General features: G+C 32.3%; 3 protein-coding genes across 12 annotated transcripts; 1 reads left to right on the top strand and 2 right to left on the bottom strand.

Annotated features, from left to right (window-relative positions):
• Window positions 1-1,747: 1,747 nt before the first annotated feature.
• Window positions 1,748-8,165, bottom strand: LOC114185532 (protein IQ-DOMAIN 1). 10 transcript variants are annotated; one of them, XM_028073311.1, is made up of 7 exons: window positions 7,948-8,165; window positions 6,615-6,732; window positions 5,559-5,792; window positions 4,906-5,133; window positions 4,058-4,171; window positions 2,992-3,481; window positions 1,748-2,297 (listed from the first exon to the last, which is right to left on the bottom strand). In XM_028073311.1, the coding sequence occupies exons 2-7, from the start codon at window positions 6,696-6,698 to the stop codon at window positions 2,155-2,157; spliced, it is 1,293 nt and encodes a 430-aa protein (XP_027929112.1). In that variant the 5' UTR covers window positions 6,699-6,732; window positions 7,948-8,165; the 3' UTR covers window positions 1,748-2,154. The 10 variants fall into 10 exon arrangements, with proteins under 10 accessions (XP_027929112.1, XP_027929113.1, XP_027929111.1 ...); XM_028073312.1 differs by having other exon boundaries at window positions 7,956-8,165; XM_028073310.1 differs by having other exon boundaries at window positions 7,906-8,164.
• Window positions 8,166-15,498: 7,333 nt separating this feature from the next.
• Window positions 15,499-17,756, top strand: LOC114185577 (dnaJ protein homolog). The gene is made up of 6 exons (XM_028073392.1): window positions 15,499-15,856; window positions 16,123-16,291; window positions 16,392-16,530; window positions 16,616-16,892; window positions 16,972-17,170; window positions 17,257-17,756. Exons 1-6 carry the CDS (start codon window positions 15,707-15,709, stop codon window positions 17,577-17,579), a joined length of 1,257 nt encoding a protein of 418 aa, XP_027929193.1. The 5' UTR covers window positions 15,499-15,706; the 3' UTR covers window positions 17,580-17,756.
• A 2,469-nt stretch (window positions 17,757-20,225) lies between these two features.
• On the bottom strand, window positions 20,226-23,000 carry LOC114186107 (probable receptor-like protein kinase At1g49730). The gene is made up of 7 exons (XM_028074131.1): window positions 22,740-23,000; window positions 22,347-22,611; window positions 21,957-22,009; window positions 21,803-21,870; window positions 20,801-20,890; window positions 20,656-20,716; window positions 20,226-20,558 (listed from the first exon to the last, which is right to left on the bottom strand). The coding sequence occupies exons 1-7, from the start codon at window positions 22,801-22,803 to the stop codon at window positions 20,251-20,253; spliced, it is 909 nt and encodes a 302-aa protein (XP_027929932.1). The 5' UTR covers window positions 22,804-23,000; the 3' UTR covers window positions 20,226-20,250.
• Between the last annotated feature and the right edge of the window lie 1,321 nt (window positions 23,001-24,321).

Genomic DNA, 24,321 nt, shown 5'->3' with positions numbered 1-24,321 from the left:
ATGAGAGAATCATCGTTGATAAATAAAGAAAAGAGAATAATAGATTTATTGTTTTGTTGTTTATTTATCTTTACATTTGAATAATTATTTCAATTCAAAAAAATTGTTACTAAAATTAGTAAAATAATAAAACTGAAAAAATATTTTTTTATTTTAAATAATTATTTAAGTTTAAAATATAACAAGTAAGAGGATAAAATTGAAAAAAATAAAAAGAGACAAAAAATGTTTATCTCTTTATATATGTAGTTATATTATTATTACTATTATTATTATTTTTATCACTACGCGATATTATTTTAGTGTTATTATTATTATTGTTGTTATTATAGTTAAACACACATTTTATATTTATTTATTAGGGAATCATATCTCAATTAATTACACTTTTTATTTGTTTTGTTGTTCATTTTATTTTTATATCTATGTAATTATTTGAATTAAAAAAATAGTTACTAAAATTATTAAAATGATAAAATGGACAAATAATTTTTATTATGAATAATTATTTTAATTTAACAAATAATAATTAAGAGGATAAAATTATATAAACAAAAAAAGACACAACAAATGTACATCTCTTTATATATATATATATATATATATATATATATATATATAGTTATTGTATTATTATTATTTTTATCACTACAAGATATTATTATAATGGTATTATTATTATAGTTAGACACACATCTTAAATTAATTTACTACTGAATCGTATTTCATAATTATATATTATTATAGTTGACATTAACCTTAGTGTTAACATTAATATTAATATTTATAGCATAAATATTATTATTGGTATCATTATTATTTTTATTATTATTATTACTATTCATAATGGTGTTATTATTATAAGTGTTTTTTTTTTAATTATAAAAAATATTGTTATACTAAATACTTTTGCTAAATAGAGTTTTAATCTTTTAAAAATTTTAAAATTTAAAATTTATATTAATATCATTATTAGTATTTTAAATGGTTAAATAAATATAATAACAATTATATTATTATTCTAAAAAAAATAAAAATAAAAAACAAAAATAAATGTTCGCACGGATCATAGACTATTATAATTATTTTGTAAAATCAATTACCTATATTATATTGAGATATCAACTCTATTTATTATATTTAAATCTAAAATTATTATTGCATTACTTAGATTTATTATTTCATTACTTTAATAACAACATTTACAACAATATAAATTAATTTTTATAATATTTCATTACATAATATTTTCACTATTTTATTATTTTAATATACAAAATAAAACAAAATACGCCGGGTCAATATACTAGTTTAAATTAAAAAATGATTAAAATATTAACACTGATAATTGAATGTGTTATTTTTTATCAATTAATTTTAAAATACAATCTAAAAAATAATAATGAGTAACATTACAAAAAATTAAACAATAAAAGTCCAAATGAAAAATATAATTATTTTAACTATTTAATAGTTTAAATAATTGAATAAAAACTAAATTAAAAATATCTAAGTTCATGAGATAAAAATTTAATTAAGTCTATTTAAAAATATGATTTTTATAATAAATATTTTCTTATAAAATTTGTAAATTATGTGAGGCTTGATAGATATAGTCATTAGAATTGATTTATATATATTCACGAACGTCATGTACCTGCTTCACCTGGATCTACTATTCATCATGATTGTCTGGAATTTAAACTATTTTAACCCAAATTTCATAACCAATTAACAAGAAATAAAATATTCGCAATATTGAGTAGGTAAAATACGCTCATCAAAGAACAAGAGGCAACAACAATACAATGCCTCAAAGAGTTATCGCACACTGAAAAGTGTACATTTTTTTATATAAATACATCATGTTATCACATACATTCTGACCACAACAAATAATCCATAAATAAAAACAAACTTTTATCAACCAGGCAAATCTTATTCCTATCACAACCCAAGCCAATCTCAACCGCAAAACCACATCACTGTCTTCAAGGATGAACAAAGAACAAAGCCCTGACCGCTTCCGATCATATGCACCCACTATATATGCACGGTATATATCAATGGAGAAAAGAGTGATTTCCCTTTTTCGAGATTCTCGAAACTACATTCACATCTTCTTATTATGATCACATCCTTTCTTCCATTTAGCTATGGATCTGATTTTGTATTCACATCCCTTCTTCCATTGAGCTTAGGCTTATCCCTACTAGACTTGTGTGTGCTTAGCGTCCCTTTCACGTTAGTAGTACTAATCGGGTGTTTGACTATTTGAGATCCTGCACCACCCCCTGCTTAGCATAGATAACAAATAATATTTATTAAAGACTGGTTCTATACTAACATAATCCAGACAACTGGATTCTCAGATTCCTTACTGGGCTTTCGACAACACTCAAATCTTAGAAATAAAGATTATTGCATAAAACTTCTAATCAAAATTGCAAATTAATTTCATAGGGGGTTTACGAAACATCAGAGAAGTTATTCCAGAGACTAACATTTTAGAATGAATAATTCAAACCATGGTGAATACAGCGGAAGGGGTTTCTATCAGTGCTGGCCAAAATTTATTTGCAAATTAAGAAATGCTAAAGTTTAGGAAAACTTCTCTACAACATTGCCATAAGGATCAACTTGACATGAAGTTATTTAGAAACCTTCTTTTAAGCCTCAACATAACTCTCCAAGTGATTGGTCATCTTTACTTGCGTAAAACCCTTAATGAAAAAAACTCGTAAAAAATAACATTGCTCTTGCAACTGTCATGCATGTTATCAATTTAATTTTAAGGCTTAGGGTCCTCTACAATAATGGCCAACCTCTCTAAATGAGTGAATGCACTTGGGTACACTTAAATTTAGTTGTCAATCTCAAACTCAAACTAGCTAAATTTAGTTCACTTAACAATTGTTCTAACCTCGTGATGCAGGTGTCAGACCCCCAGTGTACAAAAAGCAATAAAATTAACATAAATAGAATACTCACCATTGTTAGGCAGAGATAATCGTTTTTTCGCCTGCTTATCTACCTGGGATGTTCTCTCCTTTGGATTACTGTGAGATCTTGACCCAATTCTAAGTTTTGAGTTCACTTCTTCAGCAGCATTTTCAACATTACCCTTAGGAGTTAGCTTAACGGATTGTGTTTTTGATGATTCTAGCAAACCAGCAGACTTACTAGGTGAAGAATCACACTCATCAGAAATAGTGGGACCAGTTCCATGATTTGCTGGTTTTGGATGTGTGTTTGATGAGAATGGTTTCTTGTTAGCAGAGCTCAACTGAGGTGTGGTTCCACTTTTACCATCCTTAGCTTCATTTTCATGCACAGTTACCCCATCCTTCACATTAATGTCAACAAAGCGGTTCTCCCAAGGCCGGACAGCCATCCATCTTTCTAACCAATTCCAACCCCAGCTACTTTTGTCTGGTTCAAATCCAGAGGAAACTGGCTGTTGTCTTGATCCTGCCTGCCACTGCCAAGGGGAAAATTTGAAAAATCTTACACCAAGCCTGTGGACCAAAACGATGTATCAAAGGAAAATGGGAACTATAACCAACGAAAAACCACGGATCATGTGATTAAGGAAATCGTTGGACAAAAATTCTGACTTTGTTCTACTTTCACTACCATATGATATTACTATGTTAGTATGTTACACTATCAATGTCAATAATTAATAGCGACAAAACTAAGTGGCTTGATTGAATAATGTTTGAATTGGTCTAGTATTTTTTTTTTCTTTTTGGGAAAAAACAATTCCAAAGCTGTTACTACTCTTCTCTATGATTCTATATACAAACTTGTGTCAAAGGTGGACCGTTCAAAATATCTGATTGAGATGGAGTTCACAATAATAGAGTAGGATGTAGAAATTGACTTCTGATGATGTCTCCTGATGGAGAATAGCTAGAAGGGAAAACGACACCCTCCTGTGAATTACTGAAATTACAAATTTCGTATATTTCTTATCATGCAGTTTGCAGAAAAAAAAACTAATATATAATATTGACTACAGACATAATTAAAAAACATGCTATTGTAAATTCACCTGATGAGATAGAGCATATGCCATGGCTCTCTCACGTTTTGCTGCAGCCTCCTGTCTCTTCAATATCTTAGCCTGAATATCTTCAACAGATCCTACACTATCACACCATCCTTCCTATATGTAAATTTTTAAAAAGTTGAGTTATTAATCACCATTAGTAAATCACAATGTCCCTCAAACAGAAAAATTTGATAAGAAACTGCAATTTAATCACATTATATACGATACAACATGTATCAGAAGTGCAGCAGAAAAACAAGGAAATAATATTGAAAGAAGAATGGAAAATGGACGAGAGGAATGCCCTCTTGTTTACTGTTTCGAAAATACACTCTCCAGTCTCCACTTCATATCTTCTGTGGATTATTAATTTTTTACCCTTTTCCAAGTCCTATTTTTTCGTATCCTGATAAACCCATCAGAAACGTCTCAAAGAAATTAAACCGGCCTACTACATTTAACTGTTATAGGCACGTAGTTTGTACCAGTCTTAATTTAATATCCTGCTTAAGTAAAGTATGAGCCTTGTGATAATTATTGCGAATAAATTGGTAAATAAGAAACAGGAAATCATGTAGTCACAGTAAAATGGAATGACAGGTTGCTCCGAAAATACCAATGAATTGATAGATCCAAAAAGCTACATTGACCATAAATTTATTGCACTTAGATCCAAGTGATAAGTAGCAAGGAGGAAAATCAAAAAGCCATCTCAAATTTATGCCTAATTTCTTAATACCCATCCCTCAGGAAAATGGATAACAATAAAATATTAGTGAAAAATGTGAAGAACTGCACAACTAAAAAAGGGTAATGACAATTTCAGAACAATACTCCTTAGTCCTTACTTCTATTTCTCGAACTCGAGCTTCATTTGCAAGGTTTTGCTGAAGTTTCTGTTGTGATGCTTGAGTTTCCAAAGCCATGCAAACACGCCTTGCCCGAACACGAGCTTGAACCCTCACCAAAGCTTGCATACAACGGAGTGTTATTGCTGCTTGTTTTCTCACTGCATGGCCTCTTACTAGGGCCTGAAGCCTTACCACACCTTTCAAGGCTCGTAATGCTCTTCTGGCCTGATACATAAAACATAATTTTCCAGGTAGGTCAAAGCTGTTGCCATGTTGACTACAAAACTGCTGAATTTTTATTTTTAACAACTCTCAACAAATACAATAGTAAATAAAAAAAAAAGCTAATAAAAAAAATCCAAAGTGCATCTCAAAGAAAGATCAATTAAATTCCAGAAACAACGACACCTAGTGTTAGACAAGTCACTTTTGTCAATCATAACAATATCTGATTCTTCTACGCCAAAATAATTTTAGAGAAAAACATAGATTCCTGAATTGGGGGATGGGCACAACTAAACAGCATCACATAAACACTGCCCTAAAGTCACATTGAAAAATATAATAACAATTTCAGTTTATATGATTTCTTCTAATTAAAGTTTCATTCCAAGTGATGTAAATTAAGACAAATTTAATATGAAATTTACCAAAAATCCTCGAAATGCTGTTTGAATGTGTATTGCCGCCCGTTCCTCCCTCATCTGTTGATCATGTGCAGCATCAGGTGCTTGTTGGGAAGAAGAAGACGAATAATGGGCATCAAGGTTTGCACGGACATTATCATCTCCAATAGGTGGAGTAGCTTCACAATCCAATTCGTTTGAAAGTTTACCATTATCAAATTCAACAGCTTGCCTTCGTTGATGATGTAACTTGCCAACCTTCTAACAGTTGAAAAGTTAAAAAATACACAGTTATTTAACAGTATATAATGAGTAATATTTTATTATACAGGAATGGAACCAGTAATTGAGGCCTTGGGTGGCTCTTTCAGATTTCATCTTAAATCTTATTGACATTATGTTGCCCTATAGGTATTTAAATCGCGCCCCAGTAATTGAGGCAAGTCATGTGAGACTTTCCAACAAATCTCTCACATGCTAAGGCATTAACACTGGCTTGCCATCAGGTTTGGAGGATGACATATCTCCTCTAAAAACCAATTGGTATAAAGTGAAATTACGCTACAGGTATTTAAACTGCGCCCTAGTTACTGACACAGGCAATGCAAGACGTTCCAATAACTCTCTTACGTGACAGCAATAATATTGCCTTGCAATCAGATTTGGGAGATGCAGTATTCCCCCTCATCTCTAGTGAACCTGATTTTAAATTTTACAAAACTCAGTTTGTATAGTTTCCAAGAGGAATATTCCTTGAGCACATACTAATATTGAAAATATCACGAACAAAACTAGTTAATCAAGGTGAACCATGCTCTGATGAAGAATCAAAATCAACTATACTAAACACCCTCTGAGAATAACACTCACAAACACAAAAACAACACTTTCCCACTTAAGATGGAACCCAAGCAACAAAACTCTGGCTTTTCTTGTGGTAGCGTGGATCCAAAAAACTACATGGTGATACAGAACCTCAGTTAAAAGCTCCACATCTGATGGTTATTTTCGCCACCAGAATATGGAAAGGAATACTAAAACCCAGGAATACGAGTATGAAATGTTGAGAGAAAAACTTACATTTCCGTCCTTCTGAGAAGACTCTGGCTTTTCTGATTTCTTTAGACCAATCAATGCTCTAATCCATTTCCCTGATACACCCATTGCCAGTGCAAGTTTATCTCAATCTAGCACAAATCTGGAACACAAATATATGGCAAAGTCAATGCAAAAGTAGTTGAGTATTCACAATCTTAACTGGCCTATGAGCTATGGAAACAAAAAGGTAAAGACCAGCACAATGCATCAAAGTGAGCAAGCTTAACATACAAAATTTATTTAAAAATGGCAACTAATTCAAATATGTCACAGTAATATGCCTTCTCATGACTTTTATAGTCTATATTGGTTATTATGATTGGTCCAATTTCTAAGTTCATTTTCAAAATACTAGTACTTCACTGAATTGGTTATATTACATCTATAGGAAAGGAGTTTTCACTTCTAAGCAAACATAAGCAGTGGGGAAGTGAAGCCAGGAAAAAAGGATCTCGAAATCTGCCGCAACAGATTACGTGATGAAAATGCACCTTTTGAAATTACCAGTGTTTACTCGTTTATTTCTATTTTGGATTCATGACTAATACTACTTGATCAAGACATTGACCTCGTATAAATCCAAGACCATTTATAGAATGAAAAATGGTATTACATGGAATAGCTCCGTTGAAAAAGCAACATTTGATGTCATGGATGATCAGCCATAAACGGCAAATCTGAATAAAGGCCGGCCTACCAACTACAAAGCTTTGTTTTTTTCGTTGTCATATGAAGGCCCGGATAGCCAAGTGATATTAAGAAATGCAGCTTGTACCAGACTACAACGTTAGGTTTGTGTGTGCATGCTAAATTTCACTAAAAAGTGTGCTTAAATAACGCGTTAATCCGAGTGGCGAAGTCTGTGATAGTGTTTTAAACACATACACAGAGAGAAAAGTAAATAGAATTGCTTAACAACTTGCCGAAAATGTCTTTTCAACTAATGGGGAAGATGAAAGCACTTTCGAAGCATGAACTAGTGCACTAAACCTGAAGTAAAAACGACCACGAAAATTGAAAACGACAGATACTACAAAGATCGATATTCTATGGCAAACAGAGAAAATTAGATGAGCAATGATAACAAAGGACCTTGATAATTGCCCTGGATTAAAGTTTACTTGGTTGCTTGAAGAATGAATTTCGTGAGACATAAATAAATGCGAGATAGATTTGGTAACTTGGCAACAATTCGATTTAATGGCATTAAAACCTAGAATTCCAAACAAGAAAAACTCAGATCCAGAGATAGAAGCTTTGCAACACAATTCACCTAAAGTCAAGCAAGAGAGATTATCACAGAGATAAAATTCACCATCAGACCAAGAATGTGGCGAACCGTCACTGAGTCAAATGCCGAGTTCTCGTTCACACAAACTCGGTGCCTACTCAGAAGAGTTCCATGTGAAGCTCGTTCTCTATCACTCCGCAGTTATGTTCAATAGAAAATAATAATAATAAAAAGCAAAGAAGTAGATAACGAAGGTAAAACAAACGAAGAAAAAAAAAATTGTGTGCTAGAGGGAAATGCACGGTGAATGAATGTAGAATGTAATAATTATGATAATTCTAATAACAAGTAAAGAAAATGTTGGATAGTATATGCTATAATATTTTAATGATATTAAATGATAACTAATAAAGGTTTTAAAAGCAGATGGGAGGGAGCACGAGTATAGAATTCGGATTTAGTAGAATAAGTGTAGTCTAATGTGCACAGGGACGATAGCAGTACACAAAACGACGACGTCTAGCTGTCAATGGAGTGATTCACGGGAGTGTGAATGCATTATTCTTGCCTTATGTATCTTAGAGTAATTTTGTGTGGTTAATCAATAATCAATCATCGTATTATTGAGATAATGCAAATGATTGTATTTTATAGAAGTTTATACTCTGTTTGAAGATATAATTGGATTGAGAACTAATGCCAGTCTCATCTTACATATAGATAAGAAAATAGAGCAGGGTAATATTTCATAAATTTATTATCTTAATATTAAGTTAAAACTAGTCAATTATTTGTGTGGTCGAGCTCGATTCACGTGTGGTTGAGTTCCGGTGTATTGCATTTCTTTATATCACACATTAAAAAATATAAACTCATCGTCATCGTCACGTAAACTAGTTTTCTTTTAGGAATATTATATATTTATTAAGTCAAAATAGACATTTTTACATCATATCCATTATCTAATTAATATCATTCCAAAATATAAATATTTCAACTTATTTTACTCTCCTAAAACTTGCTTAATTGATTTAAAGACTGTGCATATATCATATTATCTTCATTCACGTAAGGTAAGGAGTGAAGTTAAACTCATGGTATATTAATTTTAATAAACTTTCGTGTATTTTGTTCATATTTTATTTATTTTAAGGTACATATCGTTTTACTTTTTCAATATACTTATGTTGTTTATTTGTACACTTGTCCTTGTAATTTAATTATATTTATTATAATTGTGTTATTTAATTTATAATAATTCTATTTATCATCAAACTTCCCCAAATATATTTTGTGTGAATACAGTATATTACTCTTTGCTTAATTTTGTGAACTTTTTAAAGTTTCATAATTTTTTGAACATTGAAAGTTTTATCATAAAAATTTAAAGAAAAAAAAAATGAGTTTGTCCGCAGGCCCACGGGCCCGCAGTTATGTGGGTCGAGTCAAACATTTAAACCCACAATTAAAATGCAGGGCGGGACGGATCGACCCGCATTGTGCATGCCAAATGTGGGTCAGGTCGGCCTGCATAGCCACCCCTATTAGTTAATCAACTTGACTATAAATACGTACTTTCATTCATTCTTCGTGCCATGTCTCATCACTTTTAGTTCAAAATTAATCCCATATAAAATTAATTGACCCAATTGATATATTTTAAAGGATCAAAGCCAAACAATCACACAAAACATCAAATATAACAAAATTAACAATACACTCAAATTAACATCAACATTCAACACAAACAATATAGAATCTACTAAAACAAAGGAAATAAAATCATTTAACGCAAAACATCAATGAAATAAAACAAGCTAATTTCTCTTACATGGACTTAAGTTTTTATCTCGACTAAGTTCAACAGAATATATCTCACATGTGTGTGTGTAGGTCGAAGGCACCTCGACATGCATTAAGAGACTAAAGACACGTAAATCACTATTATAGTACGAATTCACTTAAGCAAAAGGACAAATCACAAAGTGAGTAAGGACATGTAAAGACATTAGAAAACCTAAAGACAAGTTAATTTTGCGAACCTTAGGTCCAACAAGTAGGACCCATCCAAGTAGTATAAATAATATTATTCACGAGGTAAGTCAATGATCTCATTTAATCTTGATGTTATTGTTAGTAACCAACTTAACTAACTTGAACGTATGAGTGTTTTTGCAAGCTCCCCAATGAGGTCACACCATCCTCATCGAAATAGAACATCTCGATCAGAGTAGTAAAAAGACTAATGATTTGAAGGATTAGAGGAAGAGTGAATACATCTCATCCCAACAGGAACATCACACATGATACTTTACATGTACAAAAAAAAAAAAACTCAACAATTATCTGAATACATCCTAATGACACATACAAAGAGAGATTCATCTTGAACCATTTTTAGTCACATGTGACCATGTAGCATCGTACGCATGCAATATTTTAAAAAATGATTTAAAAAAGAAGATAAACTTACTTGCATGAAAATTCAGATTGGCTAGGGTGATAGTATTTTTCTTTAAAACTCTTATGATGCACTCCGATATTTAAACAAAATGAATAGATGAGTTAGAAGAAAAGCACAAAGAAAGAAGAAAAAAATATTTTTCTAGACAAATAGAAACTTTTATAAAATATAATTCAATTAATTAAATATTTTATTTATAATTCAAATTTTTAATAACAAAATAATGGAAATTTTTTTATAAAGTATGTGGCATCCCATTTTTAATAGAATTTTTCTAATAAATGATGCATCATATAATTATAATATAAAAAGAGCATGCGACAATAAGTATAAAGGTATCAACCATTACAGCCATGAATAATATACGGGAAGAAAAAGTCAAAGGCACAATACAATGTCATGAACAGAATCTAAACATGAAACAGTTTGACAAAAGGTTGCTCACAAAGCAATTGAATTTCAATTAAAGAAAGTTTCTTCAAAATAGGCTCAGTAGTGAGCCAAATCCAACGCACAACTAAAATACATTACAACATCTTCATCTGCATGGTAACTACTACGGGTTTCCACATTTGCTCACACAAAAAAATTGGTGATCATTGCAAAAAGGGAAAAGCGATGCAAAAAACACAACACATGAAGAAAGGGTAAGCTAGAGATAAAAAGATATTTTATCATATAAGTGAGCAGGCCATTCCTTAAACAAATTATAAACACATAAATAAGTAAGCATACAAGGCATGCGATGGCAAACAATGCAAGACCTCTGACTCAATTATCTGGATTATGCGCTTTATATAGAATTCTAAGGAAGTATGCACCTACATTGATTTTTAAACTCTGCAAAGTCTAGCCATAAGGGATTATCACCAAATCAATTACAAGGTTAATCCCAATATGTTTCAGGCTCAAACTCCTCCCAAGACTAGGATCTCTTGCAACTCTCACCACATAATCACTCTACTATACATGAGTGTGAGTGATTATTAGAGTTCAAAATACCTTCCTTATCTAGACATCTCCTATCTCAAGGCATACACTAACCATACCATCACCAATTATTTTCCTTTGAAACTCTTTTACCATTAACATTTCACATGTTATCTCAGAATAATTATCATCTCAAGCTAAACATATCAAGTACAGGTCAAAAAATGTCACATCATTCATGCATAGCTTCATAAATCATATTTCTAACATTAACTCAATCAATCATAAATTAAAGTAAATAATTAAAATTTTACAACAATTATCGCTTAAGCAAGACTAATATCGCTTAAGCTATAAATTCTCGCTTAAGCTAGATTGGTCTCGAATAAGCTACACTAATCTCGCTTAAGCTAAAATTCGAATAGAGAGCAAAGTTAAATTCTGCTATTCTCGCTTAAGCTAGACTGATCTCGCTTAAGCTATAAATTCTCACTTAACTCAAACTTATCTTAAGCCAAAAATTATCGCTTAAGCTAGAATAACAAATTTTTACTAGTTTTAGCATGCAAAAACCAAAAATCTCAAACAACAAAACTAACAAAAACACAACCACAAACATCAAACAAGCATTTTAAGCACGATTCAAAACCAAAAATATGCAAGACACCTCAAAAAGTTTTAAAGCCCTAGATTCCCTTACCTTAACAGATGTTAAACCAGCTAAAACCAATACCAAACAAAAAAGCAAAACCGCACGTCTACAGCTTAAGGAGTTGGAAACAAGAACACATAAGACATAATCAGTTCCTTGACCAAAAATCGCACTAGGCCAAGACTGGAACCGAAAAGAAAAGAAATAGAGAAGGGTTTTGAGTTCGACTTACGTAGAGGGACAAACTGTTCAGCTAGTTCGAAAGAGGATCTTGCTCAAGCCTTAACTCAACTTCTGAAAGGAGAAAATAAGTGGTGAGATATTTCAGTTTTGGGAGACAGAATAAGAGTTAGTGGCTGGAAAGGGGTTTTGAAGGCCCCTAATGAACTGACTATGGCCCCTTACCCACTAAAGTTGAATCCATTTACTTGAAACACAACAAAAAATTGAACTTACAAAGTTTACTTTTACATTGTTCATGATTATGTTATCTATTAAAAAATAAATTAAAAATGTAAACTGAACATGAAAAATTATTTCCCCAACTTCAAATTATTATAAAAATAACTTTTTTTAATGTTAATCACCCCTCTAAGACTCTTTTGGTGGAGAGAACAAATTTATATACCCAAAAATCATATTTATTTTAAAAATGTATTTCTAAGAATATTCACCTACGATTACTAATTTGTGACATCCCATTTAATATAGAATAAATCTACTAAATAAAAGTCGCATAATTATAGTAAAAGTAGAGCACGAGACATATAGTATAAAGGATTTTACAGTCATCCAAATATACTGAAAAAAAAAAGCAAAGGCACTACACAATGCCATGAACAAGAACACTAAGTGCAACAGTTCTTGCAAAAAGACTGCTTTTAGAGCAAGAGATTACAAAGGCATTAGTGCCTTAAGGCTGCTCAAGAGAGCCATAACTAACATTTTCAAACTAGACAACAACATCACCACCATCAGATCTATCTCCAGGAATTCCTTCATCTGCTTACACCAATAAAGGTGATCACTAAGCAAAGAACAAACACAAAGGAAAGGGTAAACTAATGTAAAAATATATTTTTTATCATGTTATTGAGCAAATAAAAGTTAAATCAGGTCACAATCATATAAAGCAGTAGACACCCAATTCATGCGATAATAAACAACAATATGATTCTAAGACTCAATTTATCCGGATATATATAAGAAGATCGAATTCACTGGATGCTTGCACTTATGATGACCTCTACTACTCTGCAGAGCAATTGTCAATGGGTTTTACCTTACCACGCACAAGATTAGCCTTCAATCATCTAAGGTCATTATCCTGCCAAAGATTAGGACATCCTGCTACTCTCATCACTTGAATCAGTTTGCTATACCTGAGACTAATTGATTATTTAGAGTTTCGGGATGCAATCCTTACTTGAATCCTTATCTAATTATATACACGACAACACCACCATGAAATCTCACCAATAGATTCATGGAATTATGTATATCTCATGCCACATTCATGTTTCTCATACCATATTCCACATGTTATCTCATAACATCTAGGGCGAGCCTCTACTATTCTCGCCTAGGCAAGACATGCTCGCTTGGGCGAAAATACCAATTCTCTTCCACTGTTCACGCATGCAGGACAATCTAGAAGCACAACCAAGATATTTCCACACAATCAACAATAACATCCAAGCTTGAGGAACATGAATCAGGCCAAACACATGCAACATACTTTAAAAATGAGAAAACACCCTAACTTTCCTTACCTGGACAATGCTAGCAAACGAAGGCAAACACCTAACAGATGAGCACCACAACTCCAGGAATCGATTAGTAAGCTGAAACGGGAATACCAAAACAAAACAGGAGTATGAGGATGAACCCTAGACCAAACCAACGCACCTGAACTGGAAAGAGGAAGAAAAGACACGAAAGTTTAGGGCTCAACTTACTTGGAGGCAGAATGAGCTTAGCTAGCTCGTAGAAGAACGTGATTGAAATCCTAACAGAGCTCCTACTTCATAATAAAGAGGGAGAATAGGAACAATTTTTGGAAATGAGACCAAATGAGAGTGAGATGTTGAGTGTGGGGTTCTAGAAGCTCCCTTATGGACTGACTTAGACCTTAAACTCATAGTCTGGCACATCCCATAAACAAAAAAGAAAAAGGGAGTTTACATAATTCGTCACCATATTAAAATGACAACAAAAATAATGATATTAAAATGACTTAATAAAAATAATGATATGTTATTTTCTTCATAATAATATTTTATTCAATAAATTCAATTTCCAATCTTCCGGAGGCTGTTTTGGTAGAAGATTTAGCCAAAAAGAATGTATCATAAAAAACTCCAATTCTTAAAAATGTTATTTTCTAAAAAGTTAATCAAACCTGAGAATCATATTTCCAACATTAACGGCCTGTTCTTTGTAGGGAGTTGCATTGTTTCAATGAATTTGGGAGCGCGAAATTGGTTTTCAAACGTGTTTGATTTCAGTGATTTGAAGCGATATGGGAGTGCAAATTTGAGGGATGGATGTATTATTTCATCCACGATAGAAAGGAGAGATAAACGAGTATAATGAGAGTCTTTACCAAATTGCCCTTGTGTGCATGGAGGGGGAAGAAGATGAAGTGGTTTGGGGTGTGGTGGTGGTCGTGAGAGGTGTTGCGGTGGTGCCATGAGAGGTGTTGCAGGGCTGTGTTTGGGGATGGTACCGGAGTTGTGTGTTAAAGCTGGGATGGCACCGGTGTTGTGTTGTGTGAGATAGAGGGGATGACACCGATTACGTAACTGGTGCCTTGTTTTCAAAGGAGCGACATCGGTTACCACACCGCTGTCATGGTTTTTTTTTCATTCAGTTGCGTGTTGCGTGTTTTTCATTCATTTTTTTTTTCAGTTTTCAAAAAAATAATTTATTTTTTATGACTAAAAATTACTAATTTAGAAATTATTTCAAGAACATCAATTCAAAAATTCATCCCTTTTTACACAAGGGTATTATGGTAACTTCATAAATATATCTATTTTAACAATTAATTTTATCTATCACATCAATCAAATCTTTCACTAACTTTCATAAAATTTATCTTCAAATCCACTCATTTTACCCTCTAAATTCACTCAAAAAAACACAAATATCCATTCACCCAAATCTACACAAATCCATCTTCACTTTTTTCCATATCCATCGTTACAAAGGAACACGCCCTAAGATTTCAAAAATCCAAAAAATTTCCGTTTACCAAACACACGAAAAATTTATTTTTCCAAACAAATCAAAATTAAGGACCGCATTTTTTCAATGATAATGACATTGGTCTTATTAAGGAATGGGACCAAGCGGTTAGTGGGGGCACTCGTGGAATATACTAAAGAAGTCAAGTCTGGCGCCAGGAGGTGGCAAATGATTTAATAATAAAAGTAATTAAAATAAATAAAATAAAAGGTAAAAAAAACCTTCGCTTTTCGCTAAAGAAGGATCTAGAAGAAAAACCAAGATCCGTCAAAGCTTCAGATGGATCCAACGGTCCACAATTACTCACAAAAACTTGGCGAATAAAAATTCTAGACCCTTCTGCAACCTAAGAATATTTGAGGTTGGATCGTGGCCATTTAACCAATCAAGTACGGATACTATAAACACGCGAGACGAGGAATTAGTGAATAACATTTGCTCGGAGCGCTTATTTCTTCTTCCCTTGCATTCCTTGGAGATCTAGTGCAGCCACAACACGCGGATCTCGGTGAAAATTAGGGTTAGGGATTCGGAGGTAGAAGAACAAGATGTTTGGGAGAGCGCCCAAGAAAAGCGACAGCACTAGGTACTATGAAATCCTTGGCGTCGCCAAGAACGCGTCGCAGGAGGATTTGAAAAAGGCTTATAAGAAAGCCGCCATAAAAAATCACCCTGACAAAGGCGGTGATCCCGAGAAGGTAACCGCTGTCGATGTTTCTGATATGTATTTGTTTTGATTATTCCGGATGACGATCTGAATGGTTATTGATTGATTAATTGGTTACGGAATCAATGATTTGTTATGTGATATGTGGTTACGAGTTTTCCTGATTAGTAATTTAGGGTTAGGGGAATTAGAGGGATGCATGAGAGTTAGAGAAAATGTGTTTGGATTGTAATTGGATGGTGTTGTTTGGTATTTCGTGATGTTGTGGTGATGAATTTTTGTACTTATTTTGTGTAGTTCAAGGAGCTTGCTCAAGCCTATGAGGTTCTGAGTGACCCTGAGAAACGTGAGATTTACGATACTTACGGTGAAGATGCTCTTAAGGAGGGAATGGGTGGCGGCGGCGGTGGCCACGATCCGTTTGATATCTTCAGTTCGTTCTTTGGTGGAAATCCGTTTGCTGGGGGTATGGTTTGTTTCTTTGTTTATTGTTGGAAGGGATTTCCTTCACTTGATAGTTTTGTGAAGAGTCTTAAGTGGAGTTTTTGATTGTGGAGTGTGAACAGGTGGTAGCGGTAGAGGAAGGAGGCAGAGACGGGGAGAAGATGTGGTTCACCCTCTGAAGGTCTCTCTGGAGGATCTTTATCTTGGAACGTCTAAGAAACTCTCTCTTTCACGAAACGTGTTGTGTTCAAAATGCAATGGGTACGTGTTGTGCTTTTAGGTTTTGCAGGGCGTGTTTATAGTTTCTTTGTCTGCCTTTGGGTAATAGGTTTCTAATTGGTTGCAGGAAGGGATCGAAGTCTGGGGCTTCAATGACTTGTGCTGGTTGCCAGGGTACTGGTATGAAGTTGTCGATCAGGCACCTTGGTCCTTCTATGATTCAGCAAATGCAACATCCTTGCAATGAGTGTAAGGGCACCGGAGAGACCATCAGTGACAGAGACCGATGCACTCAATGCAAGGGAGAGAAGGTTGTTCAGGAGAAGAAAGTACTTGAAGTAGTTGTGGAGAAAGGGATGCAGAATGGACAGAAGATTACATTCCCTGGGGAAGCTGATGAAGCAGTATGTATAGCTATTGAGTATAAAATTTTGTATACATAATTATGGGGCTTAGACTGACATTGAGCTTTTTGTTTTGTAGCCTGATACAATCACTGGGGATATTGTATTTGTCCTGCAACAGAAGGAACATCCAAAGTTCAAAAGAAAGGCTGAAGACCTTTTTGTCGAACATACTTTGTCTCTCACTGAGGCTCTATGTGGTTTCCAGTTTGTGTTGGCTCACTTGGATGGTCGACAACTCCTTATCAAATCAAACCCTGGGGAGGTTGTCAAGCCTGGTATGCAAATTGTTTGTGTCTTAGTTGTACTTGATAGTTGAAACATTGATGTTTTTGACATGGAACAAATTATTTCTTGCATGCAGATTCATACAAAGCTATAAACGATGAGGGAATGCCAATGTACCAGAGGCCGTTCATGAAGGGGAGACTATACATTCATTTCACTGTGGAATTTCCTGATTCTCTGAGCCTTGATCAGGTGAAGGCCATAGAGGCTGTTTTGCCAGCAAAGACTTCATCACAAAAGTTGACAGACATGGAGCTGGATGAGTGTGAAGAGACTACACTTCATGATGTGAACATGGAGGAAGAATCAAGGAGGAGGCAACAAAGTTCGCAGGAGGCGTACGAGGAGGATGAGGACATCCATGGTGGTGCTCAGAGAGTACAATGCGCTCAGCAGTAATGAATGGACCATAGGGGCAGATCGGAGGAGTAGTGTTGATGATCTTGATATCATTTTTAAACATAATTTGTGTTTGATCAATCGATTTTGACAACCAAACACCTTACCATTTATTCTTCGACAAATTATTTTACAGAAGCCATCTAAATACAATATATTTTTTTTCTACTCTGCCTACTACTGTCTCTTCCATTCTTTTCATTTATCGCTATGCAAGAAACTCTTTTCTTTTTTTTGTTTTGTGATGCTTTTAAATTTTCATATGCCTATTGCATTAGATATTATTATATTTTAAGATTACAAACAATATGAATTATCTATTTCACATACATAAACAACTAGCATAAATCAGAATAAATAAACCCTTAATAGAGTTTCTTTCTAATTTCACATACATAAATTCGAAGTCCAGTAGAGGTTTTATGTATATAAAACACTTCATCTAATTACTCTTAATATTTAAGAGAATAAATGTCAATTTAAGTTACTAAACATAAATCCTTTATAATTAAGTTGTAAAATAATACCAATTTTTATTTATATTAACATGAAAATCAAAAAGCCAAATAATGACATTATAAAATCATCAACAAATTTGGGGTTCTATTGACTTTTAATTCTCGTAGTACGGTATTAGTATTCGTAAATCATTTATAAAATATACAACACTTCAATCTTAACATAAAAAGAAAAAAAACTTGGGTGTATTTGTGATTTTATGTGAAATAACAAAATTTTAAAAATTTTGAAACAATTTAAAAGAATAAAGGTTAAAAGATCTACAAGAATCGAAGAAAGTTTAATACCAAATTTATCAATTACAAATGTTATCCTATAGAATATTCTATCACCTAAAATAAACGTTATGAAGTAAAATCATTAGAATTGAAGATAAGGAAAAAAAATCTTTCATTTTATTTGTTATTTTTACTAAACTAATTTCAATTTAAAAATTAAATCAAGACCTAAAATCAAATTAGTATTTAAAATAATCCTAGTTTAAAGATAAAAAATTAAAAAGACCTAAAACTAATAGTGTATAAGAAGAAAATGTTAGCTTTTATAAGAAGAAAAAACATGTAAAAAAGTTTCAACTTTTCCTTAATTTCACATATGAAACAAATCCTATGACTTGTTTTAAATATGAATTTGTAAGAATATGAAGAAAAAAAAAATATTATGTTTCTTTCATTATTGTTTTTTTCTTTTTCTTTCTAACATAATTTATGATAAAAGAGATAAGGTTAAAAAATTTTGTAGCTCTTCAACTTAAATGTAAAATAAAATAATTATCTTAAAATTTAATATATTTAATCTTTAAACTTAAAAAATAAATAAATATTATCTTAAAAACATTCTTAAACTCCAATGTAAAATAAAATTTGTGTTGTTTCAAAATTTAATATCTTTGGTCTTTAAATTAAAAAAAAATGTCGTCTCAAAAATGTTATTTTACTTTTGTGATGCTTTAGATTGACGGAGTTGTAACATGCTAAATGTATAAACAGTTTAAATAGATACGTCAATTTTTATTTTCAGTAATTAGAATAGAAAAAAATTATATCTATTTATCTTTAAAATTTTATTAAGACGAATTTTAATTTTGTGATTAAATTTAAAATTTAAAAATATTATATATATATATATATATATTGGTTATCGATGATCAAATTTGTGAGGTCAAAATCTATTATAAAATAATATTTTCGATGGATTACAAACAGAAAATATTTTATCAGCTGGTAATAAAATTTAATAATGAATTTAATAGATTTATTGATAATTATCCATAACATAAAATTTTTGTAATTGCATTTACGAATATATATATATATATATATATATATATATATAATTGGAAAATAGCTTAATTTTAACTTAAAAATTTAACTTTTTTCTTAAGAATAATTATTATCAACTATACTTATATTATGTAATAATATGAAGTAACGAGTAATTTAAAATCATAAAAATGCGAATTTAAGGACATGATCGTAAAAAAGAAAGTGGTGCAACCACGTAACTACTTATGATTTCATGTATTATTAGTTATGGTGGAGATTTGTGCTCCACCTTTGATGAACGTCGATTTGAAATTAAATTAAACAAAAAGAGTTATAAAGATAAATTTAGAAGGACTTTTTTTATTATTAATAATGAAATAAAAATAGGAGGTAAGGAACATATTAAAAAACAATAAAAAAATCCCTTATTTATTTATAAATATTTTTTGTTTTTTAATTAATGTATTAAGTAGTTATAAAAATACTTAATTCGGTTTTTTGTCAGATTAATGGAATTTTCTTTTTATACGTGATGCTTTCATTTTCAATTAATTAACAATATTTCATTGTTCTTAAATTTGTTATATTTGTTATTTCGATTATTTATTTAGTAATTTAATTATTTGTAAAAAGAACCTAACGTTTTTGAAGAAAAAGTATTTACCTAAACTTCCTTTCTTTTATTTTATAATTTAAGATTAGAGCTGACATTGAATTTCACACTACAAACAGTGACAACTAACAATTTTTTTCTCTTGATGTAATTTCAAATGAACATCATCGCAGTTATCAAAAAGCAACACGAAAAGTGAAAGCACTTACACAAGGGAGTGCTAAATATTCTCCCTAAGAAACTACAAGGTTTTCAAAGAAAACAGGTCACAATTCTATTGATGATGAGTAATATCAATCTTCCTCTGGAGATGCCGGAATAACTGAGGAATTGTAAATGAAGGCTTGTCCCATGATTTGATACATAGTTTTGCCACAGCGAGAAGACTTTTAAGCTCCGTACAGTCATAATTGTTACCTAGATCAGGGTCTATCATCTTATCAATGGAACTGTAAAATCGTGATTCTTGGATCCATTCAATTAAATCGGAACCTTCCATCTCTGAAGACTGACCAGTGACCAGTTCTAGTATGAGCACTCCAAGCTGGAATATAATCCTACAACTTTTCTGCTTCAAGCAGTCTGAAATAGACGAAGATGGTGAGCAAATATGTGTAGTAACAAATTGTTTGAAATTTGATTTTGTTGAAACTTGTGAGACTAGTTTACAAGAAGTGACCTTCTGAATATGGCATCATATCAGAATTTCCACCAGATGGAAGAAGGCCAAAGTCAGATAGCTGTAATTGCAGAAGTCAATCTGAAACGTGATATAATGTGAAGAAGGCAAAAGTTTACAGTGAGAAAGGGAACTGTTTCCTTACCTTGGCTGTGAAGTTTTCATCTAACATAATATTGCTTGAGGTGATAGAGACATGACATACGGGTGGTTCACTGAAGAGAAACAAATATTCCTGCTTCCACATGGACAAAAATTCAGATAACAATGCTTGAAAAGAGACTCTTAATCTTTCAGCTAAATATTAAAATTCATCAAGAAATTATTGTTGGAACCACAATGTTCTTTGCCAATACTTTTGTCTTCCTGCTCACCCTTCTAACTATCACTTGCACAGTATTATCCTGTGTTTACTTTTCCCCAAGCTTTACCTTTTATTTTATCCTGTCTCCTTACTGTTCATCTCTACTTCCTATTTTTTCACTCTTTCACTCCTTCAAGGCTTTAGATTAAAGCACCAAAAGAGAATTTAACTATCACCCTGCTTGACTTCAGTACGTATGACTCGTTAAGCAAAACTTTCTTAGCTATCACAGTGTAAGCCCCAGGTAGAAGTCAGAACACCATTTGTGCAACTTGGTACTTATGAAACAAAGAGTTTTGTGATCTTAGCAAAGAGCAATTGTCCCCGTTTGTTTGGGTTTTACTGGGTTTCCGTTCAAAGCTATGTCGTCCTTCCAATGCTAGAAAGTTGCCCCAGACTCTACAGTGTCAGTGTGTTATCAATTACAAGAGTCCTATGTTTCTAATAAAGATCTAATCTAACCCACGCCATATTTTCAGTACTTCGCTTAGCAGAAGATAGATACTAAACGAAACTGATCGCCAATTGAATCGACGCAGAAGCTAACTTCTTCCCTCGTGTATGGAACCAAGTGAGCGAGTTTCCAGTATTCACTTTGCTGTATGACTAAGTTATCAAGAGTTTTCCCGTATCCACAATCAATTTAAAAAACTCAACAAGACATAAGAATTTCAGGTTCTTCAAATTAATTGCCACGAAAATTTAATAAGAAGATCGCAGTTTCATGCTCTGAAAATATTAGTATATTCTGGTTTCAGACATGCTTTAATTTGCAGAACTTACCAGTGCAGCCACAACGCCATTGGCTATCTGCAACCTTGTTCTCCAATCTAAGGGAGTTTTCAAAGGGTCTGCCGACACCCAATCATTGAAACAAAATCAAAACATGTAATTGAGAAGCTCCTCTAAAACATTTTTTTCAGCTTTCTAAATTTACCGTTTAGATGATCCTTCAAGCTTCCATTTTCTATGTTGTCAAATATGAGCAATCTGAAGAGATAAAAAAAAAAATAATCAGAAAACTGGTTTACCTACCCACACCAATACCGTGAGCACAAACTGTAACAAACAGTGATCCACGTCCACTTCTTACACAATAGAATTCAACAATTACATATTGAAAAATTAAATCAAGAAGATAAAATACATAACATTTTTCAAGATTTATTAAAAAGCAGTCCATGTCTATAATTTCAGCTGCAACGTTAACTATGAGTGATTCTAATTTTCCGAATATCAAGAAACAAGATATGATCGCAATTAAAGACCTTCTAAATTTGTTTTCATAAATCCCTGTGAAATGCGAAACAGAGCATACTCGACGAACCTCTTGCGATTGCGCCCGACGGAAAAACCTTTGAGCGAGAGAAGGTGGCGATGCCGCAAGCGTCCCAAGAACTGCACGTGTCTGTAAAAATGATCGCTTCCTTCATCGAAGCCTTTCACTTCTCTCACCAAACAAAGGCCGCCACTGTCTTCAAACCTGGCAGCATACGCAGAAACATCGGAATTGCTATATACAATTCTGTGGAAGCCATCCGTTGCTCTTCGAACATCTTTATAGGAAATTCTCCGCACGAAAAACACCGCACCTGAACAATTCAACACAGCGATCGAGAACTTCGAGCGTGGAGTTCAATTTGATAATTGGATTGAAATTTCATGAAATTGAGAGAGAAGTGATTGAGATGAAGGAGTGTAGAGTGAGAATTGTGATTACCGGAGCGAGATCGGTGAAGCCATGCGCGAAGGTGGCGACGGAGCTTGTGGACGAAGGGATCCATGGAGATGTTGGTTTAGGATAACGGAGTTTAGAGGAGATGTAACACCGTCAAATTCCATTCGCTTTGTAAGTGTTTGCCAAACGGGAACCACGGACTTTTTATGAAAACGAATCTGCGGATTCCTGTTATCTTTGGTCCTGAGAAGAGAGAGAAAGCGTTGAGACACATAGCACCTATAACAGAACCGTGGAACAGTTTCAACGTGCGTCAACGTCACCCTCCAAAGGTCAATTAAAAAAAGGTAATAACGGGACGCTAATCCAAACGGTTTCTTATTTAATTCAGTTTAGTCAGAGGCGTAAGAGTCAAGAAAAAAAATACTACCTTTTTTTTTCACCTGTGCACTCTTTTCAGAAACTAATTTACATTAAAAACGTATTATCAACATGTTTATTGTTCAATAAAAAACACCTTATTAATATTTATCATTATTTTTATTTTTTAAATAGTTTTAGAAAAATATATTTAAATTAAAAGTACTTATAATATGTTTTTCTTTTAATATTTGAGAAGAAGGTTGTTGGTAAATCTTTCCGAGTCTAAATAGAGTTGACAGCTACGTACCTTATAGTGGGTCAAGATGTTAGACTATACTTTCAAATAACTACATCAAACATTTATTAATATTAATTGTCATATTTTTCTCTCAGATTAGAACAATTTTATATATGGTCAATTTGCAACATTAAAATCAAACTTACTCAATTTCACACTTTCATAAGGCCACGCTGGCGTGGCGACATAATTGGGCAACCCTAAGTACATACCCGTGAAGGGGATGTACTACTAAACTATTCGATTTTTTTGTTAAATTGGTTTGAGTTTTTTAAATTAAATAAATAATTATAAACTTAAGTTTAAACTTATTGTGAATAAATAATTTTTAGCACACGTGGTCAACTTTTTTCTCTAATCAAATTAAGTCTCCTAATCAATTTCAGGTTAATTTATTAATAAGAGATAAATGTCTCATAAAACATAAATATTAAATGATAATTTTGATGTGATAATATATTAATAAAACATATTATGTGATTTACTTAGGTTGTCATTTACTCATTTTTATACTATTTCTGAACTTCTGAAAGATTTCAAATCTCTAGAAATTATCCTTCCTTTGATTTTCAATTAAATTTAATGTATTAGTTCAGCATTAAATTATTTACTGGAAACAAAATGGTCCACATCACGCCAGCCAACGCAATATAGTTAAAAATAATTCACATCTACTCTATTAACTAAACAATTACTGTATATATATATATATATATATATATATATATATATATATATATATATATATATATTTAAAATCACACACGGCAATAAAAACATTTAGTTTAATTTAATTTATCAATGTATTAAATATTTATCACCATTAATATTTTAAAAAATTAATTTTATATCAAACACAAATACTTATCATTTTTAATATGGGTAAATACACAAAAACAGATCTGGTATAAAAATTATAATTTGAAATAACTTTTTTACGTTGGTGTTTTTATATTAAGTACC

Source organism: Vigna unguiculata, chromosome 5 (genome assembly GCF_004118075.2).
Source record: "Vigna unguiculata cultivar IT97K-499-35 chromosome 5, ASM411807v1, whole genome shotgun sequence".
Lineage (NCBI taxonomy): Eukaryota > Viridiplantae > Streptophyta > Magnoliopsida > Fabales > Fabaceae > Vigna > Vigna unguiculata.
This window is presented reverse-complemented; position numbering and strand designations above follow the sequence as displayed.

Excerpts from the sequence above, each read along its gene's own strand:
- LOC114185532 (XM_028073305.1), bottom strand. The coding sequence starts at position 6,698 with ATGGGTGTATCAGGGAAATGGATTAGAGCATTGATTGGTCTAAAGAAA. Across the intron at positions 5,796-6,614 it reads CTTCTCAGAAGGACGGAAAT|AAGGTTGGCAAGTTACATCA; the intron begins GTAAGTTTTTCT and ends TTCAACTGTTAG. Across the intron at positions 4,172-4,905 it reads CTCGAGTTCGAGAAATAGAA|GAAGGATGGTGTGATAGTGT; the intron begins GTAAGGACTAAG and ends ATTTACATATAG.
- LOC114185577 (XM_028073392.1), top strand. The coding sequence starts at position 15,707 with ATGTTTGGGAGAGCGCCCAAGAAAAGCGACAGCACTAGGTACTATGAA. Across the intron at positions 16,292-16,391 it reads TGGAAATCCGTTTGCTGGGG|GTGGTAGCGGTAGAGGAAGG; the intron begins GTATGGTTTGTT and ends GAGTGTGAACAG. Across the intron at positions 16,531-16,615 it reads TTGTGTTCAAAATGCAATGG|GAAGGGATCGAAGTCTGGGG; the intron begins GTACGTGTTGTG and ends AATTGGTTGCAG.
- LOC114186107 (XM_028074131.1), bottom strand. The coding sequence starts at position 22,803 with ATGGATCCCTTCGTCCACAAGCTCCGTCGCCACCTTCGCGCATGGCTT. Across the intron at positions 22,612-22,739 it reads GCTTCACCGATCTCGCTCCG|GTGCGGTGTTTTTCGTGCGG; the intron begins GTAATCACAATT and ends TGAATTGTTCAG. Across the intron at positions 20,559-20,655 it reads TATGATGCCATATTCAGAAG|ACTGCTTGAAGCAGAAAAGT; the intron begins GTCACTTCTTGT and ends CGTCTATTTCAG.